The sequence below is a fragment of the Haemorhous mexicanus genome, chromosome 10, assembly GCF_027477595.1.
Source record: "Haemorhous mexicanus isolate bHaeMex1 chromosome 10, bHaeMex1.pri, whole genome shotgun sequence".
Taxonomy (NCBI): Eukaryota; Metazoa; Chordata; class Aves; order Passeriformes; family Fringillidae; genus Haemorhous; species Haemorhous mexicanus.
Genome location: NC_082350.1, coordinates 23,056,700 through 23,079,798, shown reverse-complemented (window position 1 = coordinate 23,079,798; position 23,099 = coordinate 23,056,700). Strand labels below are relative to the sequence as shown.

The 23,099-nt window shown below is 44.0% G+C and overlaps 1 protein-coding gene across 1 annotated transcript in view; it reads left to right on the top strand.

Moving 5' to 3' along the window:
- The window catches only part of LOC132331896 (multiple epidermal growth factor-like domains protein 6), a 188,383-nt gene that overhangs the window by 151,578 nt on the left and 13,706 nt on the right, over positions 1-23,099 (top strand). The window contains exons 22-29 of the mRNA XM_059855817.1: positions 2,698-2,826; positions 7,126-7,254; positions 12,379-12,507; positions 14,034-14,162; positions 14,925-15,050; positions 16,778-16,906; positions 18,521-18,649; positions 19,723-19,854. Coding sequence (XP_059711800.1) covers positions 2,698-2,826; positions 7,126-7,254; positions 12,379-12,507; positions 14,034-14,162; positions 14,925-15,050; positions 16,778-16,906; positions 18,521-18,649; positions 19,723-19,854 — 1,032 coding nt within the window. The remainder of the gene's footprint in view (positions 1-2,697; positions 2,827-7,125; positions 7,255-12,378; positions 12,508-14,033; positions 14,163-14,924; positions 15,051-16,777; positions 16,907-18,520; positions 18,650-19,722; positions 19,855-23,099) is intronic.

Below are 23,099 nucleotides of genomic sequence, written 5' to 3'. Positions count from 1 at the left end.
TATTTTCAGCCTTGTTTTGGACCCAGCAGCTATTTTTAGTGTTAGGATCTCTTGAGAGGGATAGGATTGATGTGTATTTGGGTTGTGGCATAAGAGTTTCCGTATTGGTTTTACTTATTCAGTTTTAGGGCAGCACTTACCCTTCGTAAATCTCTATTTCAGGTCAGGCACATAGAAATACATCACATAACAGAAGGAAAACCAGGAATTTTTGTAGTCCTGTATTTATTAACAACAAAAATGTGCAATGGTCTTATCAGAGGCCCATGACCCTCTCCTTAACATTCACCTCTAACTGAGGTCAGTAGCAGATGCTTCAAGCATATGAAAACAGGCTCATAGTCAATTTCTCATATGTCTCCCCAGGTACCATCAATTTCTCATTCAGGAGCTTCATGAGACAGAAGCAATATCTCTATATTTAATACTGCTTGATTTTTTTTTTCCAATTAATGTGCCTATTTTCTTTTTCATTTCATGCAAGCATTTGGAATCCACTTCATCTTGTGGCAGTAAGTTGCATAGTTAAGCTGCTATTACTATTATTATTGATTATATTGATGTTGTTAAATAAAACAAACATTTTATCTACTAGTTTAACAATCTTACAGTAGCACAGATGTAGCTACCAGAGTCTCAGTAGCGTGGGCAGGATTAACTGCTGGTGTCACACAGAAATGTCAAAACAATTAATCTGGAACCATGACCTAAGACAAGGAAGCCTGGAAAGATCGTGCAGCCCTTGTTGCTGTTGGCACAGAGGGAATGGAAGGACAGTGTGTGGGGAGGACCAGCTCCCAGAGAAGGAGCTGCCAGCTCTGCTTCTCTTTCACTCTTGATCCCTCTCAAAATAGCATCTCTGAAGACAGAGTGGCCAAATAGCTGCTTGTAATCCTCGCTGGGAAGGGAATCAGTGAAGCCATCACCACTGACAAAACATCAGGCAGTCCTTAAAGTTCTTTCTGTGGGCTTTCTGTTCTATTTAGTCTGTTTTTACCCCTTTTGGTGTGTGTGTGTGTATATATATATGTTTAAAATTGCACATATATATGTGTGTGTGTGTGTGTGTGTGTGCGCGCAAGATTGTTCTTCCCATAATTTTATGCTGCTTTGGTGGTGAAATCTTCACTATCCCTGGATATTTCCTCTGCTCTCCAGGCATCCCTCCCTTCTCCCTCAGGCTGGGCTCCTTCCCCTGGCAGGAGCTCAGGTTCTCTGTCGGGGTGGCTGGATCCTGACACGCATCACAGCAGCCTGTGCCTGCTGGAGCAGGGGCAGATTCTCTGTGCTGTGAACTGTGAAATCATTTGTGAAGTGCTCTGACCCTTTGCCATCACCTTGAAAAGCCTCAGCTCTGGGCTAAACACCTGAAGGGAGCTCTGCTGGGAGCCCCACACCTCTTGCTGCACTGCAGCACCATTTCCCTTGCACAGGTTCTCTGACTGAAATTTCAGCTGAGAAGGAAACATGGAAAAGGATCAAGCTTTTAAGGCACAAGTGCACCTTTATGTATTTATTTGTTAAACAGTGATGTGCATCTTTGGGAAGAGGAAGGGATTTCACTTGTAAGTGCAAAAAGATTGATTCTAGCATACTTATAAACAACATCCCATTTTTTGACTCTTTGAAAGCCAAGAAATACTTAAGGCACCTTGCTCTTCTCCCAGCTCCTCTGTAAGACACACAGTTGGCAGAGTCACTGAGCTGCAGGAGCAGCTGAATTCCTGCCAGCTCCAATCACTGCCCACCCATGGCACCAAACAAACAACACCAAACCCAGCCCCTATTCCAGACATGAGCTGTCTTTGAGGACTCTTGTTTTCTGTTCTCTCTGATTCCTTCCAGATTGCCTGAAAATCACTTTGTTGCTGTAAATGCTAAAATCATAGACTTCTAGAAGAGATCTGGCAATAATCTCTATAACTCATTTAGAGGGATGTTCACAGACCTTCAAACATGAGTAGAGGCCCTGTAATATTGTATTTAGCCAAGTCTATCTTTGTGTTTCAGCCTGTCCAAAATATCCAATGTGAATTAGGCAACTGGCCCTGGTCTTAATTGATTTTCCTATAATCCTGGAAGAAATTATTTTCGTTCTCAAATGTTTTCTTTCTGCTGATAGCAAATACCATGCAAATCTTTAAAAACTCCTCACATTAACTGCTGTGGAAATGTAATTGTTAATCTGTCCCCCAGATGTAATGTTTTCACTTGAATCTTTCAAAGCAGAGCATGAAGGGAAAGTGTGCAGCATTCAATTTGGAGCTTTGTGAAGGCAACCAACACATTTCATATTTTCTCCAGCTTTCTGGGGAAAGAGGATTTGCAGGAAAATGGAGGAGCTTCTCCCCTCCCAGCTGATGAAGTCCCAGAGATGTGCACACAAGCAACTCCAGACCAGTGGGCAAAGTGTCATCATGCAGAACCTGTGAAGTCTCAGGCTCTGCAATAGAAGGTGTTCATTTCCTGTGCAGAATTTAGTCTCTCAGCACTGGAATTTTTCTAAAATAGGTCTTAAACGTAGCCCAGCTTACCTGAACCTCAGGGGGAACACTCAAATCTTAGTTTTAAGCCATTACCTTTACGCCTTGATTATTTTGGAAATAATCAGATTTCCCATGCATGTAAAAATTCCCCATTGATCCCTGATCTGCTCTGGCATTAACCCATCATCTGGTTGTGGTTCCTGTGCTGCAGAGTGCCCCGAGGGGAGCTTTGGCCCGGGCTGTGAGTCCAGCTGTCAGTGCCAGAATGGAGCTGCCTGCGACCATGTCAGCGGAGCCTGCACCTGCACGGCAGGCTGGACAGGAACCTTCTGTGAAAAAGGTACTGCTGGTCCCCCTGGTCCTTTTAGGATTCATGGAGAATTTGTCTTGGTTTTTATTCAGAGAGCAGGTTTTACAATTGACAGCATTGGATCTAAATGAACCACTGAACTTATTGGAAGCCGATGCTGAAATGTGAACTCCCCTCCTAACTCAGCAGAGCATCGTGCTGGGTGCCAAATGCTGGGCACGTGTTTTCACATGGTTAAAATTAGATATATGCTGAAGGCTTCTGCTCTATCACATCTTTGTGAAGACTCTTTTCAAGCAGAGTCCCACTCTTTGAGCACTGAGAAGCTTGTTCAGCCTTATGCTTGCTTGTCTCCAGTAGCCTCCCTGAAGTGATTTCGAGAAAAACATGGATGTGTGCATCATCCCTGTGGAACTCTTCAAGAACAGATTCACTTCTAACTTAAATAAATCCAATCCTATTCTATCTACTCTTCTATCACCTAATCATTTGGTAAAGTGTTGCAAAAGCTGGACTGGATTCTTTAGGTACATTATGGTGAGTCAGTCCGTGGCATTATCACAGGAGGTTGCTGTTGTGCTACATCATTTTGCAGATATTTTTGTATAAAAAAATACAAGAGAAACAACACAAGGCCATTCAGGCACTGTGAAAGTTAAGTGTAGGTGATTGAAGATTCTGCAAATTATGGTGTTTGAACCAAAGTCTCAACAATTTTGCATGGAAAGCAGCTTTACCAGCCAGTTTCAGCAGTGAGGATGGAGGGAAGTGACAGCTCTTGCAGGCAGCTGCTGCCCTCTCATGGGAAGGAAGATGCTCCACAGCCTGACCAGGAGCATGGCAAGGCACCCACAGGTTGGAGTTGATATTCCTTGTTGTTGTTTCCCTCTCTTTCTTACCAGGGGCTATGATACAAAATAAAAATTCTTTCCAAGGTTCTGCTCCAAATTGCATCTCTTAATTCATCTCCACTATGTCCCTTTTTAATACAATTTAGCTGAAATCTGTTTTCCTAAATCTACCGGGTTTTTTTAAGTTATTGTATTTTTACTGGAAAAAAAATGAGGCAGTTATCTGTGTTGTTGTGTAAATCTCTTCATTCCAGCAGGAATTATAATGGGAGCAAAGAGGCTAAACAGCCTTTGCCAGAACAGGTGTGAGGAATATGGAGAAAACTGGGAGATTCTATTGATGGTGAAAAAAAAGAAGAAATTTCAGCTTCCAAATCAGTCATTGTTATCTTTTTTTTTATTCCTGAAAGAAGATTGTGGAGGGGAGAGTGAAATTCAGGGCTCTGTACAACACCATTTCCTGCGAGTTTTCCCTCAGGAAGGCAGAGTGTTTGCTCTCAGCTGACCTGGGTTACCTCTTAACTTAGGAAGTTTCAACCAGAACAGTTTGGCAGCTTCCAAAAGACGCCGAGGGAGGAGAACATGTGGGTGGTTTGCCCTTGGTAGAACCTTCTTGGCACCTTCTCTCGGTGGAGCTGCAGCGCTTCTGTTTGGAGTGACTGGGAGACTGGCAGGGTTTCCTTCTGGCAGGGATGTGCTTTTAGCTGTCCTCTTGGCAATCCACCCACGTTGGCCAGGCTCTGTGCCTTGCAGGCAGAAATTCACATCGAGCCCTGGACTTCCAACATCCTGCTGGTGCCTCAGCCCGTGGCTGGGAAGGACTGCTCCGTCATCACAGAAATGTTGAAACTGACACCTTTGCACCCTTCTAAGTTTAAAGTCCTAGGAGAAGACAGCCCCTTACAAAATGGGATTTTGATTGATATTAATAATTAATGTCACCCCTGCACAGCAAGGGTTTGAACCTGCAGTCGTTGCTTTTGGTATTTTGCATTGTGGCAGCACGGGATCTGGATGCAAGCTGAGACTGCAGAAATCCCAAAATTTGCCTTCGGATTTTTGGTTTTTGTTTGAGGAAAGTTTCTTCCCATTTTGGTGGGAAGCTGCTGGTTCTTTTCATTAATTTGCTTCCCTCAGTATGAATTAAGGCTTCATAGGTTTAGGTGCCCTGTTGCAAAACACCACTTCAGTGACCATTTCCAAACTTATTTGCCACAAATTTCCATAATCTTTTATTAATATTTGTTAAAATTGTTAATGAAATCTTAGTCCTTGCTGAGTCTGAATCTATCTATATAACCTGACAGTAATGCAGATAGCAGCCAAAGCCACACCATCATCATCACCATCATCATCATCATCATCATCATCATCATCACCATCACCATCATCACCCAGCAGCACAGGACAGTTTCCAAGTTCACTCATAGCAGGAGACACTTTTGCTCCAGGGCTGCTGTTTCATGAGACCTTGCTGTGAATTATTCAGGAGCTGACTGAACTTCTGTGCTCTGAGCCACAGGATGCTGACTAAAGACCTCACACTCTTCAAAGTACTTTTGTCTGTCCATCAGCATCTCAGTTCTGCTCTGCCCTGAGTCAACTTTGATCAGCTGCTCTTCATCTGGTACCACTCAGTGGTGCTGCTACCTCTGCAGCTGTGCTGTGGTCACATTTAATAATGATGGGGGAGAATAAAGCTATCAAAACACTCTGTGAAAAAAAATTAGACATTTCTGAAGGTGCTACATGACTGCTCCATCTTTCAGCCCTGCTCAGTGCTTTGTGAAAATGAACCTTCTGAATTTTGTGACTCTTTCAAAGGAGTTTCAAAAGCAGCAAAACTGTTTCAGTTGCAGAGCAGGTAACGATTGCAAATAAGGCTGAAAAAAAAAATAATCTACAAAGAAATTATTTCAGTCTGTGAGAGCAATCTAGGAAAGGCTTCCTTTGAATTTTCTTGAAAGCAGCAAGTGGCACAAGCAGAACACTGATGAAATAATGTCTGTTTCTTCGCAAGGTCTCACATTACCAAAGGAAAATGAATCATTTTTGGTGGATGCTGCTAGCAGTGCCACCAGCCAGCTTCCAGATGTGAGTGGCAAAAAAAAAAAGGGACAGAAGAGCCCAGCAATGGAAGATGTACACAGAGAGCTCACTGGGAATGTTCTAGGCCAGGTGGGATGGGGCCTGGAGCAGCAGTGGAAGGTGTCCCTGCCCGTGGCAGGGGTGCTGATGGCAGGTGATCTTTAAGGTGCCTTTCAACCTAAACCATTCTTGGATGACAGCAGTGTTTCTCTGACCTGGCAGAGAGCTGTGAATTAGTGTGGAGGGTTGCTGGTCAGTGTAAATGGTGGTAATCATTGCAAGAATCTCTTGGGAATCCAGTCATTCTGATTTCATGGTAGAAGTGTGAGGATTGGATTTTAAATAAGAGTTTATGTTGAACAGGGAGGACAAAGAGACAGATTTTACTGAACTACTGCTTATTTTACTGAATTTACTGCTTATTTTACTGAATTTACTGCTCATTTTACTGAATTACTGCTAATTTTACTGAATTACTGCTTATTTTACTGAATTACTGCTTATTTTGTGAGTACCATCACTCCTGAGGTTGATTCAGGGATTCTGTGGAAAGAATGATGTTCAGTTGTGTATCTATAGATCTGTTATTACTTAGTGCAACATAAGATACTGTACTGTGTGACATAATATATGCATTTACATAATCTAAACACACACACAGAGGTTAAATTAAGGCTACATGGAGAATACATTTTTAAACTCTGCATAGCAGCTTTAGTGTTCTTGTAATGCAGCATTTGGGGTATGATGTGGCCCACTGACAAGCACTGATCCTTATGTTCACTGCTGTCAGCACTGGTACAGATAAAAATTGAATCCATGGGGCTGCTCTTCCTTAGTCCAGGCTCAGTTCCAGATGTAGGTGCAGAGCTTCTTCAGCTCCCTGGGGTTGTTTTTGCTGCATTTAATTAGTCTTGGTTTTCTCTGCTCATTCACTTTGCCAGTTTTTCATTCCAGCACTGAACTGCACCACTGTGGCTTAGGTTCACTGTTAAAGAATCTTTAGAGAAGTGTCAGGACAGTAAATGGGAGCAGAAGTTTTGCATTTCCAAAGGGAGGGAGGTCAGCAGGGATGGCCCTGGACTCTGGTGTTATGTTGAATTATTCCCTCTGTCCATTACAGAGGCACAAGGAGCAGCTTGTGTGAACCCAGCTCCGTTCTCTCACTTGTTTTATGGCTTTTCAATATTCTCAGCCCTGTTTTCCTGTGCAGGAATCTGTTGCTTGTGTAAAAGGGTCACATTTTTCCAAGATGCACTGTAGCAGAACTGGGCAGGCTTAACCCTTAGCACAACTTCGGTTCTTCAGCGTCCGCGAAAAGACCAGGTGGAGTTTGTGCAGAAAAAAAGAAGCAGGAACTGTGCTAAAAAGGAATGTTTTGCATTTCCAGCTTGTCCAGACGGATTCTTTGGGATTGACTGCCACCAGGTGTGCAAGTGCAAGAATGCTGCTGGCTGTGACCACGTGCTGGGCTCGTGCCACTGCCTGCCAGGCTGGCTGGGGGAGAGCTGCGAGCAGCGTACGTACACCCTGCTCCCACACCCCAAACCTCCTCTGGGAATGGGACAGTGCCCTGCAGGGCACACTTCCAGACAGGTCACCTTCCTTCCCAAACATGCCCAAAAAAGGAACAGTTTTTGGTGGCTGTGTAAAATCACCAGCTCTTTTTAATGTTTTTTTTTTTTTAACTCGTCAAACGTGATAAGCATCAGGTTTTAAATAGCAGAGCTGTCTCCTGCCATGTGACAGCTCCCTGCTTTTTATTTTTGTGTGACATTAACAGATTAAATGTTGTGTATCTGTTTCTGGTGTATCTCATCTAATTATCAATTATAAAGTGTCAGATTACAAAATGTGCAAAGTGGAAAAATCAGACCTGGGACTATTTTGTTATTTGAGTATGACAGAATAGGTTTTTAAATAATTACTAGGGAATTTATTTGTTTTAAAATAAATTTCAGCTTCCTAGATGTTCATAAGTGGGGATTATCCCACAATTTTTAAGCCAACAAAGTGCTTGTATGTATACATATATCAAATTGGCTATTCTGAGAAATTTTTCATTGCATTTCTTGGGAAATTAGATCATTTTCTTTAGCTGCATGGCATTACATATGGAGATCACTGAGCCTATTTGCAAACTTTAGCAAATAAGTGGGCTTTTTTAAGATTTTCAGGTTTTAGCTTCTCAGCTTCCTTGTTTTCCTTTAGGATGATGTCATGGTCTAAGCTTCCTTTTGAAAATATGAGTGCTGTCTGCAGGACTGGGGTGTAGAGCTGGGCTCCAGGGCAGCTTCACAGCAAGCCAGCTCTGTCAGGGAACACTTCTTTAGTCCATAGGTCACAGCTTTCTGCAATGGAAAGGTGGTTTAATTTAGAAAATAGAGAGAAATGTGGCTTCTATTGAGGCACTGCTGTTCTTCAGCCATACAATATTTTATCATCAGCCCTGTTTGAGGGCAGTGCTTGCTCTTCACAATATTTTCCCCCACCACTCAACACAGCCCATCTTCTGAGAAGGCTTCTCCTGCAAAAACCCCTTGCTCTTTTGTTTACAGGTGGGTCAGTTCTGCTGAATCTTCCCCATTTTAAACACTTCTCCTTACATCCCACCACTACAGTGTTTTGCCTCCTCATGCCCTCCCAGAGGAGCACTTGGCTCTCCACCTCCCACCACCTGAAGATGCTGGTGGTAGCCCAGCCTTTGAGTGCAGATTAGTGGAGTGAGCCCAGAACAGAAGCAGCCCAGAGTCACTTTCCATCCCACAGGTCAGAAGAGGTGCTGCTGAACAGGAGCAGTATTTGCTCCTTGGTCACAGCTCATTTTTCCTGTCCAGCCACAGCACTGGCAATGTGTCACCTTGCCCCTTCCCCAGTCCTTAGCATTAGGGATGGGAAGCTTTGCTGTAATTTCATTAAATTCAGTTAAAAGTTGCAGCTCCTTCTCCATGGCCTCTGGTGCCCTGCTCTGCTCACTTTAGGGAAGAAACCCTATTTATTGTCTTGTGCCAGAGCCTTAGAGCTTTGTGCTGGGCTGATTTATTCCTGCTGCTGGTGAAGGTGCCAAAGCCCCCGAGGCCTCCATGAGTGAGAGAGAGAGGCCAGCTAACAGTGCAGGGTGTCTCCTCCTTTCCTCTTGGCCAAGTGAGGGATCTTCATTTTGATTTTACACCTCAGCCTCATCCACACTGCTCCAGAGCTGCTCAGAGCCTGGCAGCTCAGGGTGGGAGGGAGCTCAGCACTCCCCATCCTCCCAGGGTGTTTAATATTCACCTTGCCTGTTCCTGGGACCCACCAGCTCCAGCAGCTGGAAGGACAGCACTCGTGTGGAAGTAATCAGATTGCAGGCAATGTGCTGGAGGATATTGAGGAATAATTTTGGCATCATGGGATTTGAATTGATCCTAAGCCAGCCATGCAGTGAGTTTTATACTCTGCTATCTAATTACAGGCAGTATGGACAGTGATGCCTTTTGTTGAAGCTGCCTAATGCTTTTCATTACCAGACCCTGAGTTTCAGTTGTTTGAAAATGAATTATGTTAATCTGGGCTGAAATCTGCCAAGCAAGCTCTGCCTCAGCTTCAGTTTGTGCTTGGAGATTTTATTTGGGGATTTTTTTGAGTGTCCGCCTGAGGTATTTTAAGTTTCCAAGAAAGAGGCTTAGGAAAAGTATGTTGCCTATTCTGTCTTCTTTTTTTTGTTTGTTTGTTTGTTGTTGTTGTTTTGTTTGTTTTGGTTTTGGTTTTTGTTGTTGTGTTGTTTTAATGAACTGTTTCACTGACTGCTGTGATATCTCAGTGATACAGAAGTGAGGACCTGACATTTGGCATTTCTTTGTGACAGAGATGTAACCTTCCTTTCTGAATACCCCATCCCTGGAAGTGCTCAAGGCCAGGTTGGGTGGAAGGAGCAACCTGATCATGACAGGGGGGTTGGAAACTCATGATCTTTAGGGCCTCTTCCAACCCAAACCTTTCTGATTCACTGCAAATTCATCCAAAGTTGGCAAACTTAAAAAAAGCCAACCAAACCCTCCAAAAATATCATGCTGCATATGGTCTGTAGCAGATGTACACAATTCAACATCTGAATTTTGCCTTAATTCTGTCAGTACTAAACATGCCTCTTTCTGGAGCTGTTGGAGCTCCGTAGAATCTTGACTGAAGTGGCTCCTTGTGGTAAAAAAGAGACCACACTGGTTTGAAAAATAAATAACTACAGAAAAATTTGCTCAGCCAGAGGCACTGATAACAGGGGTTTGACATTTCATGGTGTGTGAGCACTTGAATTTGCAGATTCCCTGTTCTTTTAAAGCTAAAGCTTCATTTTGTAGAGAATAATCCATTAAAGTCACTTGAAATCAAAGCTACTGGACACCTATAGAACATTAGAGCCCATCATTTTCCTTTTCTCCTGGGCAGTTTTGAGGGCTGTTGACTTCTGGTCTGGAAAAAAAGTCTCCAGTTTCATGTGTTCCTTCCTCTGCATGCAAAAAGTGATTTTAAAGACTGCAAACAAATAAATCCTCCTCTTGCAGAGGAAAGACACTGAGAGGAAAATTTTGAACCAGGAGGAAATCTATTAATTTAAACCTTTGGATTAAGTTATCTCTTTTCTCTCATTGTGAAGAAAAGGCCCAGAGATATCTGTACATTCAGTTGTGGAATTCCATGAAATAGCTTCAGTATATCACTTTTTCCCTAAATCTTCAGAAAAGTACTTTGAAAATCAGGATTGTCCCACCAGGAAGCAAAACAACAATTGTGTCTACCCAGTAGAACAGTTAAAAATTTCTTCTCCACAAATTTCTGCGTTCTTACCAGAATTTTCACTGAAACACCCTATTGTCTTTTTGGTAAGTGTAACAAGAGCTTTGCACACATACTCCAAAAACCTCCCACAAACCACTGGTAACCAGTCAGGGGATCTGGTGATGAGCTGGTTTTTCCTTTGGCTTGGTTGTGCTATAGTTCTGGTCTGTATTGTGGAAATATTTAGTTCTGCTCCCAAAATCCGAGCCAGAGCTCTGTAGATGTGCTGAACTTTTCACTTGGCAACCAAGCTTCATTTGCAGAACAAACTTTTAGCTGTGATGGGATTGAGCTCCTGCTCTTTCTTGTGGTTTCAACATGGAGGGGGTCCAAGTGATGACAAGAACGAGCAGTGTAGAAAAGTAATCCGGGGAGAAATGATGTCTGAGAACCAGGCTGGGAAGCTGGAAGCCTTTCTCAGATGGGGAGAAAAGGGTTGAGAACGGGTCAGAAATTGTCAACCAAGTTCATCTTCAAGATCAAGGTGGTTTCACACCTCCCTGCTGTCCCCAGGGACTTGCTCTCCCACAGCACTGTATCATGTTCACGGACACCCTGAAAGGCAGAGAAGTTTGGGTGAAAATTCACTGTTTGGCTGTGAAACCTGAAAGATGTCACATTCAGTGAGTGCAAGACACTCTCCTGGATCAGGGATCCAGGCTTTTTTTGCCTCTCCAGTGCATGCCAGAGGTGCTGCAGGGATGAGAAGCTCTGACAGGAGCCCCTGCAATGCAGAACAAAAACCGTGCAAGGAGACGATCCAGCTCCATCAGCCCCCTTAGTATTATTTTGGGTGATATCTGAAGAAAACAGGGTAGCAGAACTGTCTGTTCTCCACCATCCAAAGCTATCCAAATCTCCAGTGCAGTGGAGACTGCAGGAATTTTATCACTGCCATTTTTCACGGGCAGCAGCACTGAAAGCAGAGCGTTTGCTTACTAGATGACTGCGTTAAGTTTTCACCTGGGAGCCAGCTGCTTAACCAAACTCATTGAAAATATCACCCCTCTCTGACCAAAGAATGAGAGTCTGGCTGAGCAGAGGCACCCAGCTGTGAAAAATGAACACTGAAAACAATGAAGTTGTCAGTTCTCTTACCAGGATGCAAATAAATACTGGCTCTGTCAGGCTGGCAGTTCTGCTGGACCATTAGTTTAGCACAAAGACGTTCTGCAGAGCAGGGGATGACAGCAGATCCATCACCCCAGTGATCCAACCCCTCCATAGAAACCTCTTCAGAATGGGCTGTGATACATATTTTTAACCCACATTATTAGGTTAGGCTTTCATAAGACACATTATCTCTAAACTGCAGAGTGTTGCCGAGCAGTTTCAGTTTATGTGATCTTAATTTGCAGAATATATTTTATTTTGAAATGCTTTTTGCAGTTTATATATGGGCTGCTATTGTGGACTTAGCAGTGCTGAGTTAAGAGTAGAACTTGATGATCTTAAAGGCCTTTTCAAACCTAAATGATTCTATTATTGTTCCTAGAGTCAGACATGGTTTATAGATGGGGTTTTATATATAAATATATATTTCCAGGAATGGTGAAGTCACCATTCCTTGAAACATTCAAAAAGCAAGTAGTCCCAGCACTTTGTGATTTGGTTTAAGGATCATGATGGTATTTGGCCAAAGGTTGGACTGATGATCTTGAAGATCCTTTCCAACCTTAATATTCTATGATTTTATATGGACTTAGACACCCTTATGAAGTGAAAAGTGTTACTGGAGCATAGCTCCAACCTGATTTCCCCGTCACTGCATTGTGCTCTGTTCTTCCTTGGACACTTCCTGACGGTGTTTTATGGAATTCTGTCATTGCAGCCTGCCAGGAGAACAGCTATGGGCCGGGCTGCAGGAGCACTTGTCACTGCCACAACGGAGCTCTCTGTCACCACGAAACCGGGACGTGCCTCTGCAGCCCGGGCTGGAAAGGAGCCACCTGCCAAGAAGGTACAGTTGGAAATTCAAACCCCTGCCTCTGGATTTTAGGGGGGAAAAATAAAACCTGTGTTTGGGGAAAGCTCACTGGTATTTTAGCTCTCAGCTCGTTGCCCTGTGTTGTGGTTGGGTTTGGATCTGCAGTGACGTGAATTGGTCCATTAAATTAATCCGTGGCACTGTGTTGTAGGATCCCAGAGTGCACAGGGCAGAGGGGTGAAACAGCCATAAACTGGAAAGAGAGCTGATTTTGAAGGCTGATGAAGGGTGAAAAGGTCCATAAAACTCCCAATTATGATGCTGAAATGAAGCTCTGTTTCTTTTCCGTGGGCTGCTTTGCTGTCCCATGCACCAGACTGATCCTCGGCATTACCTTGTGCTGTTCCAGACAGAGCCTAAATCCAGAACATGTGAAAGGCATTGAGCCTTCCAGCCTTGGCAGTCAGACCCATACATGAGGCTTAAGCACAAGCCCAGCTCCACAGAGCTTTAAGAAGAGGCTGGCAAAGAAAGGCTGCACTGTGGCTTGCACTGCACATCCTAATCCATGCATCCCAGGCAGTAGGAAAAGTCTGTCCATCCCCATTGCAGAAGCTCCTTGTTCTGTGCCTTCCCCACGAGGTCCCTGGGGTGGCAGCAGTACCATGGAGCTGGGAATGCTGCTGTGGGTGCTCCCGGGTGAGCAGGGATTGCTAGGGAAAGGGGAGGACTGATATTTAAATCTAGCACATTCCCCTTTTAAAACTCAATATGAAGAAGCCTTTCCATGAAGAATTTAAAATTTGGGAAGACACCAAGCTGTTCTTGATGACATGTACCTAAATTTTTGTTTTGTCTGGAGGCCACAAATACAAGACTAAAATGAAAGTTTAAAAAGCTGTTTCAAACACACCTTTTCTCTTCAAATACACATTTGGGGATTTCTTTTATATTTGAAGTGAGGAGGTACAACAATTATGAGGCTTGGGGAGCCGTCCTTGGTTCCTGTGCTTTTCCAAAGTCAGATCTTGTCCCTGTTTCTGTCTTAAAGAGGTGTCACTCTAGCACATGGCAGAAGTGTGTGATGTTTTTCCAGAAATTTAGGTTCTATCCATAGAAATTGGTTGTGGTAGGAATTAATAGACTTACCTAATTGAAATTAAGTAAATGGTGAAATGTCATCAGCCAGATGTGGGCAGCAGGATCAGTTAAAGAAGGAGCTGTGATTTTAAGCAGACTGTACAAAGAAATTCTGAGAACAGGGAAATCAAGGACTGCACTCCCCACTGTTGAGAAAGCTGGAAGGAACAAAAAAATAGGTTTTGTAGGTACAAACAGAAAGTCTCAAGGTTATTTGGTGAGTCACTAATTCACTTCATCCCCTACTTTGTTCCAAGGCCAGCTTTACAATGATCAGAGTAATTCCTTACTGGTTGCGTCCCCATTTCTGCTTGGTTGCACCTCCCACAGCATCTTCCAGAGGGGCTGTAAGGTGGTGTGCAACCTGTGTCCTTCTCCTGCACCCCCTGATGGAAGGTTTTCCCTGCCTCCCCTTGCAGCCTGTCCCCCAGGGTGGTACGGAGCAAACTGCCTGCAGCGCTGCCTCTGCCACGGCCAGGCCACCTGTGACCCTGTGAGCGGCGAGTGCCAGTGTCCCCAGGGCTGGACAGGGACAGCCTGTGAGCTGGGTGAGTCCCACCACCCCCCCCAGCCTGTGACCCTGTGAGCAGTGAGTGCCAGTGTCCCCAGGGCTGGACAGGGACAGCCTGTGAGCTGGGTGAGTCCCACCACCCCCCCCAGCCTGTGACCCTGTGATTAATGAGTGCCAGTGTCCCCAGGGCTGGACAGGGACAGCCTGTGAGCTGGGTGAGTCCCACCACCCCCCCCAGCCTGTGACCCTGTGAGCAGTGAGTGCCAGTGTCCCCAGGGCTGGACAGGGACAGCCTGTGAGCTGGGTGAGTCCCACCACCCCTCCACCCCTCCAGCACCTCGGTCCAGTCACTCTGGAAGGAAGTTCAGTTGTGCTGGGGTCTGGTTTGAGATGAGCTGGAAGAAAAAGGATGGAAAACACCAGGTGGGGAGAAGTTAAAAAAAAAAAAAAAATTGGGGTTGTTTATTCAGAAATGAGAAGGCTGAGGGGAGATGTGATATTGGAACTTGAACATGGTGCTGGAAACTTGCTGGGCAGAGGAGAGAAATAAGCTGTTCTTTGTCCCTTGGGAACAGGGAAGACAGGTAATGAGCTCCATTTAAGGAGAAAGAAAGAAAGAAATCCTTTAAGAGGAAAATGGTGTATTTCTAGAGAATTTTGCCAAAGGAGACTTCAAAATTTCCTTCACTGAAGGTTTTTAAGCCCAGTTTAGGTGGCTCATCATATTGCAGAGGCATGAGGGAGTTCCTGCTGGGGTTGCTCCAGCCTGGCCCTCACCATCCTCCCCATTCCATTTCAGAGTGTGGGGAGGGGCAGTTTGGAGAGGGCTGTGAGCAGAACTGCAGCTGCCACCACGGGGTGTGTGACCAGCCCTCAGGGAAGTGCCTCTGCCACACTGGCTGGACTGGGGACCACTGTGATGTTGGTAAGGGCAGCTCCTTCTGCAAATCCTTCATTTGAACCATCAGCCTTTTCTGCCAGTTTTCTGTTTTCTATCTTAAATTTCCAGTACTCTGCAGGCCAGTCAGGATTTATGCACTCTCACCCCATCTCAGACCCACAGGCAGGTCTCTGCCCAACCATGCCCTTGTCCAAATAATTTTATCCCCTCCTACCTCTGTTTTCTGCCTGCTAAGAAAATGAAGGCATTTCTCTACCTTACAAACACAAGGAAGAGCACAGGAAAGGGAGAGAGTTTTAAGGAGAATTTGCCAGATCAGCCACCTGCTGCTGAGTCTCTGTAGGTCATTGAGGGGAGCTCAGCAAACTGGACTGGGGTGGTTCAGACAGTTCAGATCTGGCACACCACCCAGATTCGACACAGCTGTTTGGCATGCTTAGAGCCATCCCTGAAATAGGGATTAAATCTCATACACAGGTGACTTAAAACATGCTTTCAGCTCAGCCTCTGAGGTGCTGTGCTTTTGGCAAGCCACAGGAAGCTTTCTGAGGTCTCCTGAGGCACTGAGGACTCATAAAGGACTCATCCACCAGTGCGACCTGTAAATTCTTCTCACTGCCCACCTCCCTTTCTCTGTGGTCACTTTGCAGGGACCTGGGAGTTGGAAGCAGTTTGTGGGCACAATTCCCACTGCTCAAACAGCTGTCCCTGTGTGCAGAGTTGTGTCAAAGCAAACAGCATCACCCTCTCCATGGACCCATCTGGATTTGCATTCCAGGCTGTGACTCATTGTTTGCAAACTTCCCTGTGCACACTCACTAGCAGCCAGTGTTAAACCCTTCTAATATTTTTAATATCTTCACTGATATTTTCTGGCCACACAGTTTGCTAAATATCCTCCTGAGCAGGAGCTCAGGCAGGGAGGATCCTGGCTGGTGGCCAGTGGAGGCTGCTGTACAACTAACCAATATGATTAAGCAGAAGCTGTTTATTGTTTAGATTATACCCTGTTTATACATTCTACAAACTACTGCACGTGCTAATTGCACACTTCTTGATTGGTGCTTCTATCTTGTCCATGTGTTCTGCATGCACTTCTCAGAGTATAGGTTACAGCTCTGGTGGTTCACAGCCCTCTTTTATCTAGTTCTTGTGGTTTTGGTATTCTGTTTCTCAGCCTCTTCTCCCTTAATTAGCACAGTTTATTTATTTATAAACTATTGTATTTGCCAGGTGCCCCAACGAAGGGAGGAGTGATGAATCTAACTCCATGTTCTCAGAAGGATAATTTATTATTTTATGATGCTATATTATATTAATGCTATACTAAACTATACTAAAGAATACAGAAGGCTAATAAGATAATAATGAAAACTCATGACTCTTTCCAGAGTCCTGACCTAGCTTGGCCCTGATTGGCCAAAGAGTGAAAACAACTCCCAGCAGAAACCAATGAAACAATCACCTGTGGTAAACAACCTCCAAACACATCCCAAAGGAGCAAAACACAGGAGAAGCAATGAGATAATTATTGTTTTCCTTTTTCTCTGAGGCTTCTCATCTTCCCAGGAGAAAAATCCTGGGCAAAGGGGTTTTTCCAGAAAATGTGAATGCCACAGGTAACCTTGACGAATTCCTGAGGGTGCTGATGAGAATAACTAGAAGCAGCCTGGCAGCTGCACGCTGTGGCCTGGACCTTGCAGATCCATTGCCACAGCAGGCAGAAGGCTGCTCTCTCTGCTTGCCCCCAGGCTGCCCCCCGGGATTTTTCGGCGAGCGCTGCGAGGAGCGGTGTGACTGCGCCCACAGCTGGTCCTGCCACCCCCAGACTGGAGTGTGTCACTGCGAGAGGGGGTGGCGAGGGAGGCACTGTGACAAACGTGAGTGATGAGGGGACAGCTCAGCTTGGGGTGCATGTCCCCCAAACCCCTAATACCCAGCGGTGTCTGGATATTTTCACACCCTCATTCCGCTGGGTCGGGCTGGAGGTGCTCGCAGGGATGGGTGCATGAAAGGGGTGGCTGTGGAGATTTTGTGAGTTTTTTGTTAAGGTTGGGTGGGATTAAATGTGCAAGATGGTGTTTCTTGTTTGGATTTAGATATTTGTTAGTTTTTATTTATATTATAATCTTACAAACCGTGTGTTTTATAGTATTTTATTTTTATAAATTAAAAATGGAGTTGTATTTTTATAAGGTTATTTTAAGGATAAACTGTCTAATTAAGAAATTATACTTAAGTTATTTTTTATTTTTAACTTAATAACTAACTACTTGTTTGTAATGTGCACTTTTTTGTCTAATTACATAATACCACCCAAACTCATGAAGAAGAAGGTGAAGAAAGAGGACTAACTTCTGCCCTAAAACCTCTATCTTGCTTTATATATATTACTATATATTGTAAATTTAGGTCCACTGACAAGGGGAGAGAATGATGTATCTGACTCTATCTTATTAGAAGGCTAAATTATTACTTGATTATACTATATTAAAGAATACTATACTATACTATACTAAAGAATACAGAACAGATACTTAGTGAATGCTAAAAAGATAATAATAATAATGAAAACTCATGACTCTTTCCAGAGTCCCAACACAGCCAATGAGTTAAAACAACTCACACCAGAATCCAATGAAACAATCTCCAAACACATTCCACGTGAGCACAACACAGGAGAAGCAAATGAGATAAGAATTATTTTCCTTTTCTCTGAGGCTTCTCTCTCCCTTTCAGCTTCCCAAGAGAAAAACCCTGAGCAAAAAGAACCTGTTCAGAGAATGTAAATACCACAACTATATTCTAAATATATAGATTTTATATATAGCTATCGCTATAGAACGCAACACGGCGCAAAGCACCAAGACTCCATCAGAAAGGTGTATAAGAGAGATTTATTACAGCAACATGTTGCTTTTATAGTTTTTCAAGATATTTACATTTACTTAACAGACACATTCACCTCCCATTGGTCATAAGAAGGAAACAAAGTTCTTGGTGAACAGGGAGCCATGACTTTCTGTGAGCCAGCTAGAGTCTGTATCTCTTAACTTTATCCCTCCCATCACGTTGTCATGGGGATAGCCTTGAGAGGGATACGGGGCTTTCCTTTTCTTCTGGAAGCCTTCACTGGCTCACAAGAACAGCACAAAATGCCTTTCCTACATATAGATACATATAGAAATATATATTCTTTATATGCTATATTCTAAATATATTTGATAATAAATATTACTGTATTCTAAAACTTTATCTCTTAATACTTTAAACTCAAAGTTTTCCACCATGTGATACCACACACTTCTATTCAAATTACACACCCACAATCCCAGTTCCATCATTCCATTTTGGAAGCCTTCCCCACGGCCTCAGGTCAAGCGCAGTGTTCTCTTGGCGGTCAGCGCAGACAGTGTGAAATTCTCAGTGAGCAGGGCTGCAGCAGGTGTCTTTGTCCCCTCTGCTGGCCCTGACGGGGTTGGTGTCCCCTGCAGCCTGCCTGCCGGGCCGCCACGGCGCGGGGTGCGCGCGGCGGTGCCGCTGCCCCGCGGGACGGCCCTGCCACCACCTGACGGGCGCCTGCGGATGTCCCCCGGGAGTCACCGGCCACGGCTGCCACAAGGGTGAGTTCCTGGGCACGGCACAAATGCTTCCCTTGCCAGCTCGTTCATAACCTGTTTGTTGAATCACAATGTGGTGGTGGGGTGCCTGAAGAGGGAGGAGACAGAAACCCGACGGGAGGGGAGATGGCCAAGGGTGCTTGTCCCTCACCCAGGTGGTTTGGCCAGCTCTGAGCTCTGTTTGGGCTGCTGGGGTTTGCCCTCTCTGTGTTTGCAGCTGTTGGGCTGGCAGGGAGCAGCCAGGGGCTGAACTGGCCCCAAAGAGGCTGAGGATGTGCCAGTGCATCCCTGCCCTGCCCACAGCCAGTAAAGCAGCAGCTCAGCTTCTGCTGGCCTTGTCCCTGGGCTAGGCTATCTATTCCTGCTCTCAGAGCTCATGGAAAGGACATTTTCTGCTTTCGTAGCATGGAATTCAGTCCCCCAGAGCTGTATTTGGAAGCAGGCTCCTGTTTTGACCCCAGCTGCAGCTCTGATTTTGTTCCTCCCTACAAAACTTTGCCTGAGCCCTGCTTTAGCCAAAGGAGAGCCAGCAGTAAATAAGAATTGAAAGGACTGACATTGGTGTCCATGACCCTCCTCCAGAGGACTCTAAATGCTGACCCACAACCAGGGCATCTTAATGGAAATGAGATGTAAGAATTAAACGTGGAAGGTCCAAAACCTGTAGGCAATGTGGCTGTCAGCAGGCAGAATGAAACCTGTTGATGTTGATGTTTCAGCAGCTTTGCAAGTTTAAACTCCCTGCAAAAGGTAGAATGTCTTTATCCACACGCCTGATCCCTTGGGAATTATACTGTTATTTTAGTCAATTTCACCTGACATTTCCCTATGATTTTTTTTTCTAGTGACAAGAAAATTGTATCTGGCCCTTGACAGTTGGGCACAAATTGACTGAACAAAACAAAATCAAGCATTCAAGTAACCCCCAAGTAAATGTAATAAATCCAAAGTCCCGGAGGAGAGTGTCATTCCGTAGGCAGGGATTTTATTTAATAAATTTCAGCCCACTCTTTGTTTGAGCACTATATTTACCAAGACAAATTTAATTTATTGGTTTGCATTTCTTCTTCCCAAAGCTTGTCCAGCAGGCACCTATGGGCAGGACTGTCAGGGAGTGTGCCAGTGCTCTGCTGAGAATCAGGAATGTCACCCTGTCACCGGCCACTGCTCCTGCAGCCCGGGCTACCATGGGGCCCACTGCCACCTCCGTGAGTATTTTTGGGGGTTTCTGCCTTTCTGACAGAGAACTGAGTCTTGCAGGACATCTGCTGGAGTTTTGGGTTCATCTGTGACTGAGAGAAGTAGAGGCTAATTAGAGTATAAAAGTTATAGTATTACAAATAAGTTATAGTATAGGAAGTAAGCATAGGGTGTGTTAATTTACACTAAGAAAAGTAGTTGTATTATTGCAAGGAATTAATTTTATTTTTTTTAATTTAAAAAAATTCTAAAAAAAATAATTTATAATGTTTGTTCAAAAATGTAATTAATTCAGTCCTTCAAATTATTTTTAAACCCACCAGATTTACCTGCTAAATTCTTCCCAATTTCATGCCACACTAAAGAATGTAAAGATCATTCTCTCAGCTACACCTGGATTTTGTGCAGCTCTCTCATTTCCAAATACCAAGTCCAAAATACTTCCCGAAATCTCTGCGTGCTCAAGTAAGGACAAATGGTTATGAGAAAACAACAAGCTGAAATTGGCAATAAATCCAAGTGATTCATAAAGTCCTTTCAGTTGCAGAGCCTTCTGAGGTACAATCAAATTAAACCAACTGTTACTCTGGATTGAAAAATGGTGACTAGTGTAGAGGACAAAATGCCAGTTGGCCCAATGCTCCATCATAAAAAATATTCCCAGATCCACATGGCTCATGCTGGTATTTTAGGACATCTGTAAAGTTGTTTTTGGTGGAATGTGGCAACTGATAAGAAACATATACCAAAGCAGCCAATAAAGGAGACAGTTAATTACCTTTTTATTTACAGCTTTAATTTTCGTTTTACTCCACGGCTTGTAGTAGTCTCATTTAGAGAAGAAAAAAAGGGAAAAAAATAAAAAGCTGTTGTCTTTCTTGCTCAGTTTTTTCTCTTTGGTGAGTGCTGATTTCCCTTTCTTGGGAATCCAGCACAGCTCTGTTTGGCTTAATTGCCTTTTGGGGTGACAAAAGCCAGCTGTCACATGCACAGCCCCAGTAAGGGTTAAACCAGTGTTTTATTCCTTGAGCAGAAATAGGGGAAAGACTCACTTTAGAGATGGGCCTTTGTATTGCCATCACATCATCACAAGTTATTCTTTAAAATACAAATTATAAATAAAATACAAAGGATTGATTCTGTCCTCCGCTGTGCATCAGTTTTTGCTGTAAGTGAGATCGAAACCTGGCCTTCAACACTGGGGCTGGAGCCATCTGGATCCATTATACATTAGATTATAATAAATGTTGTAGTAAAGCAGTAGTGGAGATCAACTATTTAACAGGATCATTTTAAAAGACTTAATCATGGTCAGCCTATTACCTTTATGTAGCAATTTCTCAGTAGTCATTACCTGTGCGTGTAGCACTAAATCTCTCATTACAGTAAACGTCCTCAAACTTACTTAGATACTTCAGGTATTATTACAGAATTTTAAAATTTAATGCTTAAACAATTACACTGATGTTCTGATACAAAAGATATAAAAAGACTCATTGCAAAATAAAATGAGTTTTGCTGCATTCAGGGGGGATTTTTGCCGTGGATTTCTGTGTGGCTGGGATTAAAGCGTATGAGATTTGAGATTTCATGGTGTTTTGTACTCTGAAAAATGTACAGCAAATTCTTGAACATGGGTTTGTTAGACATTTATTGGAGAAATAATTAAATTATGGAAGCTCATATAAAAATACTCATTTATGTTGGTGTTATTCCTGTTGTCCCCTGTGCCACTCATAAAGAGACACAAAAAGTAGGAGGAGAACAGTTAATTGTAAATTCAGGTCAGTGGAGGGAGAGATTGTGGGCCTGATTCTGAAGTGGCTGACTGAAAACCAAGGATGGCTGGTGTGACTTTGGTGGGAATACTCCAAGCTCCTGCTGTCCTCCCTGCAGGGAAAGCTGGGGCTGCTCCAGGGTGAAGAAGCTCTCGATGGAATGTTAAACCAGCCCGGGGAGCCGCTCCCAAACGGGCTCTGGTCCAGTCAACATGTGGTTGGATGCTGCTGGAAACAGTTTCTGGCAACTGTTGCTGTATTTATGAAAAGAGGTTCAAGAAAGTATCTATAAAAGGTGTAGTTGGCCGGGAAGTCAAATTTCCAGGAGCCAAGAGCAACGGGGCTTTCATGTTCACAAATTTTGGAGTGAGGAGCTGAAAAAGTCTCTTGGCATGGTGCAGAGGAAGCAGAAAAACTAGCAATAAGGCTCCCATCACTTGTCCATAACTTGGTGGATGGGCAGATCTACTTGTTAAAAGGAGTAAAAAGCAGTAAGTGGTGGTGAAATTATTTTAAAAAAAAGCATGGTATGTTTCTGTGACATTGACTGGGCTGGGAGTACCCAGAGCCAGAAAGATCTCAACAGCTTCACCCTCAAGCTGAAGGTGACAGGATGTGTCAGAAGGGATTATTTGACAATGTGATTTAATAGCCTTGGTCAGAAAACCTCAGTGTGTGCAATTGCTATGGAAAGATTTAGGAGCTCTTGGTCATGACAAACCCACTCAAAGCAGAAGGAAAATCAGGAAATGAGGTGGAAATCTGGCTGCCACTCTTTTGTTCACAGAAAAAAAAACATAAGTCAGAAGCACAGGAAACTGTTAAATTAGAAAATGTCTTTATGAGATAACTGGTGGTGCAAGAATAGCCCTCTTTGCAAAGGCAGAGCCTACTGAAATGGAGAGACATGGTGCAAATTGCCCTCGTTATCTGCATCAAAATTCTTCTGCAAAGTACTAACAGATGAGGTGGCCTTGTTATTGAGCATGTGCACGGTGCAGCAGCTGAACATGCCCTGCATGTGCTGCTCCTTCTCGAGCCAAAACACGGGAAATACTGCAAGGACAAAGAATTTGGGAGGGAGGGAATGACTGCATCCCGTTCAGTCATGGAGCAGCTACTGCTAGCCTTGAGCTAAGGAATAGCTCTGAAAGCCTTGCCAGGGAGAAGCAGCATCTTCTGGAGTCTGGGAGACAGAAATTTTTAAAAAAGGAGAAAATCCAAATGATCACCAAAAGGAAAAGAAGGAGAAAAAGAGAAACTCATGTAGAGTAATTAAATTATTGAATCTGGATGAGTCCTGAACTTCAAGTCTTGGTGGGAATGAAGGGGGTTTTGCAGGGCTCACTCCTTGGTGCCAGGGCTTGCACATGGAACAGATTGTGCGTCCTGGCAGATGGAAGCACTGATGACAGAGCATTCATTGAGAAGAGTCTGTGTTTGGGAAGGGCTGGGGAGAGTATCTGCACGTTATA